Source organism: Oncorhynchus mykiss, chromosome 22 (assembly GCF_057628025.1).
Source record: "Oncorhynchus mykiss isolate SJ-2025 chromosome 22, ASM5762802v1, whole genome shotgun sequence".
Taxonomy (NCBI): Eukaryota; Metazoa; Chordata; class Actinopteri; order Salmoniformes; family Salmonidae; genus Oncorhynchus; species Oncorhynchus mykiss.
Genome location: NC_143043.1, coordinates 11,832,381 through 11,838,364, shown reverse-complemented (window position 1 = coordinate 11,838,364; position 5,984 = coordinate 11,832,381). Strand labels below are relative to the sequence as shown.

The 5,984-nt window shown below is 41.5% G+C and overlaps 1 protein-coding gene across 1 annotated transcript in view; it reads left to right on the top strand.

Moving 5' to 3' along the window:
* maoa (monoamine oxidase a) overlaps positions 1 to 3,789 on the top strand; it is a 61,942-nt gene extending 58,153 nt beyond the window's left edge. Inside the window, exons 14-15 of the mRNA XM_021578875.3 lie at positions 2,818 to 2,880; positions 3,031 to 3,789. Coding sequence (XP_021434550.1) covers positions 2,818 to 2,880; positions 3,031 to 3,186 — 219 coding nt within the window. The 3' untranslated portion in view covers positions 3,187 to 3,789. The remainder of the gene's footprint in view (positions 1 to 2,817; positions 2,881 to 3,030) is intronic.
* The last annotated feature ends 2,195 nt before the right edge of the window (positions 3,790 to 5,984 follow it).

Genomic DNA, 5,984 nt, shown 5'->3' with positions numbered 1-5,984 from the left:
AACAGGGGAGGTTAGCAGGTAGCGGGTAGGAGCGTTGGGCCAGTAACTGAAAGGTTGCTAGATTGAATCCTGGATTGAGCAAGACTGTTAACCCACTGTTCCCCGGGCGCTGTGGATGTTGATTAAGGCAGCCCCCCGCACCTCTCTGATTCAGAAGGGTTGGGTTAAATGCAGAAGAAACATTTCAGTTGAATGCATTCAGTTGTACAACTAACTAGGTATCCCCCCATTGTCTTCAATTGTTTTTGGTCCTGGCAAGAAAAAAACTGTCAGGGGAGGTTCTCTTCTGCACTGTTCAACCAATCAAGTAAATGTGGAGGAGAAGTGAAGGCGGAGTTTGTCCAAATACTTATGACACCTTCAAATGGGGGGGACTAGATATATATAAGGTGCCCTGAATTCTAAATGGCAAACCAGATACGGCAGGGTAGCTTAGTGGTTAGAGCGTTGGACTAGGAACCGAAAGGTTGCTAGATCGAATCCCTGAGCCAAGAAGGTAAAAATCTGTCGTTTTGCCCCTGAACAAGGCACTGTTCCTGGGCCGTCATTGAAAATAAGAATTTGTTCTTAACTGACTTGCCTAGTTAGATAAAAAAAAAAAATACACTGTCTTCGGAAAAGTATTCAGACCCCTTGACATTTTGTTACGTCACAGGCTTTTTCTAACATGTATTAAATTGTTTGTTTTCCTCATCAATCTACACACAATACCCCATAATGACATCACAATACCCCATAATGACATCACAATACCCCATAATGACATCACAATACCCCATAATGACATCACAATACCCCATAAAAAAAAAGTTTGCCTTTTTTTGTGCTAATTTATAAAAAAAAAATCTTTAAAAAACTGAAATACCACATTTACATAAGTATTCAGACCCTTTACTCAGTACTTTGTTGAAGCACCTTTGGCAGGAATTACAGCCTCTAGTCTTCTTGGGTATGACGCTACAAGCTTGGCATACCTGTATTTGGGGAGTTTCTCCCATTCTTCTCTACAGATCCTCTCAAGCTCTGTCAGGTTGGATGTATATTCAGATCTCTCCAGAGATGTTCAATCGGGTTCAAGTCTGGTCTCTGGCTGTGCCACTCAAGGACATTTAGAGACTTGTCCACAAAGCCACTCCTGCATTGTCTTGGCTGAATGCTTAGGGTCGTTGTCCTGTTAGAAGGTGTACCGTCGCCCCAGTCTGAGGTCCTAAGCACTCTGGAGCAGGTTTTCATCAAGGATCTCTCTGTACTTTGCTCCATTCATTTTTCCCTCGATCCTGACTAGTCCCAGTCCCTGCCGCTGAAAAACATCCCCACAGCATGATGCTGCCACCACCATGCTTCACCGTAGGGATGGTGCCAGGTTTCGTCCAGACGTTACACTTGGTATACAGAGTTCAATCTTGGTTTCATCAGACCAGAGAATCTTGTTTTTGGAAAACTCCCAGCGGGCTATCATGTGCCTTTTACAGAGGAGTGGCTTCCGTCTGGCCACTCTACCATAAATGCCTGATTGGTGGGGTGCTGCAAAGATGGTTTTCCTTCTGGAAGGTTCTCCCATCTCCACAGAGGAACTCTAGAGCTCTGTCAGAGTGACCATTGGGTTCTTGGTCATCTCCCTGACCAAGGCCCTTCTCCCCCAATTGCTCAGTTTGGCCGGGCAGCCAGCCTAGGAAGTGTCTTGGTGGTTCCAAACATCTTCCTTTCAAAAATGGAGACAACTGTGTTCTCAGGGAACTTCAATGCTGCAGAAATGTTTTGGTACCCTTCCCCAGATTTGTACCTCGACACAATCCTGTCTCGGAGATCTATGGACAATTCCTTCAACCTTATGGCTTAGGTTTTGCTCTGACATGCACTGTCAACTGTGGGACCTTATATAGACAGGTGTGTGCCTTTCCAAATCAGATCCAATCAATTGAATTTACCACAGGTGGACTCCAGTCAAGTTGTAGAAACATCTCAAGGATGATCAATGGAAACAGGATGCACCTGAGCTCAATTTCGAGTCCCATAGCGAAGGTTCTGAATACTTCTGTAAATAAGGTATTTCTGTTTTGAATACATTTGCAAAAAATATTAAACCTGTTTTCGCTTTGTCATTATGGGGTATTGTGTGTAGATTGCGTTTTCTTTATTTAATCAATGTTTTGAATAAGGCTGTAACGTAACAAAATGTGTAAAAAGTGTAGGGATCTGAATACTTTCAGTGAGGAACTTGAAGCTTTCCACCTTCTCCAGTATGGTCCCATCGATGTGGATAGGGGCATGCTCCCTCTGCTGTTTCCTGAAGTCCACGATCAGCTCCTTTGTTTTGTTAATGTTGAGGGAGAGGTTATCCTGAGTTGGACTAGAAGTCCACTCCTGAATACCTGTTCTCCAAGGAGGCGTCTTTAAGCAGTCTCTGGGTGTTACGAACAAAGGATCCAATTTGGGAAAGTTGTATTCCTGGTCGAAATGCTGGTAAGTTACCGCCGCTCTGATATCCAAAAGTTATTTCCGGCTTCATGTAATAACAGACAAAACGTAATGGGCAAATAATGTAAGAAATAACACACAAAAAACAATATACTGCAAAGTTGCTTAGGAGCTAGAAGCAGAGCTGCCATGTCTGTCGGCGCCACCGTACAACTTGATCTCAGTATTTTGCCAAATTGAAAGGTTTAGCTTCACTGTCCAAATAAATACGCAGGGGAGTGTATATTTATTTCATATACCCCCCCAAAAAGAAAAATGTAAATATATTTCAAAGAAATTGTGGTACACATGGTCTTGTGTATTGTTTTTGTATTGTAAAGGAATGAATTGTTGTTCCAGATCATGTGTATGATGGGCAGGATTCCTCAGAATCAGATCTGGCAAACAGAGCCTGAATCAATGGTAAGGATTTCAATACTTTATAATTCACATATAAAACACATTTAAATCTAAATGTAAAGTATCTAAAGGACATTAGCGAATGTAGACCTAACTTTGTGCCCCCGTCTCTCTCTCTCTCGCTCTCTCTCTCTCTTTCTCCCTCTCACACAGGAAGTCCCACCACTCCCATTCGTTACCACCTTCTGGGAGCGGAACCTCCCGTCGGTGGGTGGGTTCATCAACTTCCTGGGCGTAGCCTCTGTCCTGTCTTTTGCCACGACAGCAGGCCTTTTGGCCTATAAGAAGGGGCTTCTCACCCGGAGCTAAACCTAAACCCCTCCCACTTTCCTCATTCTTCTCTCCTGTATCTCTACAGAGCAATTCTCCAATGGCACCCTATTCCCTGTACAGTGCACTACTTTTGACCAGAACAAGAGTATTGCACTACTTTTGACCACATGTGGCTATGGTTCTAAAGTAAAGCACTATATAGGGAACAGGGTGCCATGTTAGACGTAGCCACTGTGTTATAGGCCTTGGTAAAGACTGTTTAACTCTGTCATTCACTACTGTACCATCGCCCCCATCCATTGTTCTAAAACTAGTGTAAACAGTCTCCCAACAGACCATCTCTCAAGACCAACTCACAATAATGGTGTCTGTTCTGCTAAGATTTGTGTCTTTGACACCTTAGACTTGTGATGGAAGATGTGAGTAGATAGAGAGAAAGAGTGTGCATGTGAGAGAGAGAGAGAGAGGGGGGGGAGTGAGAGAGAGAGCAAAATAAACCAAAATAAGTCTGATTCAGACTCTTTAACCAATGAAGGATGACAACTAAATCAGAGTTAATGAAAAAGAAACAGTAGCTTTTCTGATGACCATTATCATTCCAGAAATTGCCAATAAATTCACAAACCTGCGTTGACTGTTTGAGGATAGTCAAGACTAATTTGTGTGTGTGTGTGTGTGTGCGTGTGTGTTCCGTGTTAATTACCGCTGCTGATTTTAGGTGCTGACTGATCTGATCTCTAATGGCATAGAAGCTGTAACCAGCTCTAAGATGACGTTTAGTAAAGTCATAATAACAGTTTAGTAACGTCAAAATAGTGTCCGAATACCTGTGTTATTAATGTAACCAGAATCCTGCATCTAGAGTTGAGTCTCCATCAAGCTGCTCTTAATAGTCATGGTATGCCTTGTATAGAGAATGGAAGTATTTGCATGTATTTCCTCCATATATCAGGATTTCTGTCATTGTTGTTTCCATTCTAATCTCCTATGAGCAAATTTGAAATATCATGCGTTTCATTTTATATTTGCCATAGTTTACAATGAGGCTCAGTCCTCGATGATAATCATAAACTGTATGTTGAAAATGCCCATTATACTTGGAAGTCATTTTAGAGACAATCTTTTTATTGTCTGGGTCTATAACCATTTTTAAAAATACCAAACTAAACAAAATACTAAGAATATTTGACTACAGTACTACAAACATGTGATATTCTCCCATAATCAAAAGCTAGAGCTCCATCCGTTATGTCACTACCTAACACTGTGTGCGTGTGCATGTGTGCGTGCATGCGTGCGTGCGTGCATGTGTGTGTGAGTACACTTATTGTGTCTGTCTCTCCATGCATTCTTGTGTGTGTGTATGCATTATTGTGTGTGTGTGTGTATGCATTAGTGTGTGTGTGTGTGTGTGTGTGTATGCATTATTGCGTGTGTGTATGCATTATTATGTGTGTGTGTGTGTGTGTGTGTGTGTGTGTGTGTGTATGCATTATTATGTGTGTGTATGCATTATTGTGTGTGTGTGTGTGTGTGTGTGTGTGCATGCATTATTGTGTGTGTGTGTGTATGCATTATTGTGTGTGTGTGTATGCATTATTGTGTGTGTGTGTGTGTATGCATTATTATGTGTCTGTGTGTATGCATTATTGTGTGTGTGTATGCATTATTATGTGTCTGTGTGTATGCATTATTGTGTGTGTGTATGCATTATTGTGTGTGTGTGTGTGTGTGTGTGTGTGTGTATGCATTATTGTGTGTGTGTATGCATTATTGTGTGTGTGTGTGTGTGTGTGTATGCATTTTTGTGTGTGTGTGTGTGTGTGCATTATTGTGTGTGTGTGTGTGTGTGTGTGTGTGTGTGTGTAATCATGGAAATACCTTATATGTAACCATTCTATTTTAATGCTCTCGTTGCTACATGTTGAGATGCTGTATTAGATTTATCACAGAAATATATTAGGCAGTATTTATTGAGCTGGCTAACCATTAGCCAGGGAAATAAACACTGACTATTTAACCTTATGATATTGGTTCTCCCATATATTTCTGCTGAAGCCAGAGCATTGAGTTTCCTTATAGCTATAGCAAATTTCCCCATGATACTGAATAAATAGTTTCACAGTTTTTTCAGCAGATATAGAGATTTTTGTCCCCCCAAAAAATATGTATTGAAAAGATTTATATCCAATAAGATATAACCCTTTTTTTACAAAACAACAGCGGAATTAAAAGATAAATAAATAGATTAACCAAATTATTGCTCTAAGTAGATAAGAGTATCAACCTGTAAACCCATCTGTTCTGAAGCGTACTGTACATACTGTACATTGAGTGGTGGATTAACGTGGTGTCGTCCCGAAGACGTGTGCGTACGTCGTGAGTATAGTCTGTCGTGCCTTATTACAAGTCGTGGTGGTGTGTTGTCATTTATCAAGTGCCTGTGTGACTATGAAACTCTTTTCCCGTCCCCTCCTCCCACTTTCTCCCTCCTCCCACTTTCTCCCACTTTCTCCCTCCTCCCACTTTCTCCCTTCTCCCCCATTTGGCATTAACTAGAGCAACCATTCTTGGATTGAGTGTCACCCTCCTACAGTAGGACAATGACTGAGCTCTGTTTCCTACAGGATTAGCTCAGCCTCTGAGGCTAAACAAACAATCAAGCTAACTTCCATGATACTACAGTTAGCTTTCTACCACCATGTGTGTATGCGTGAGCCTTAAAATGGCAGACTGTGAACTGTGTAAATCCGCCCATCCGTCTCCAGTGAAGCTATTTAGGTGTTCTGTAATGTTGTTATTGATGTACTCCTCTGATAAGCTATCTATCCTTA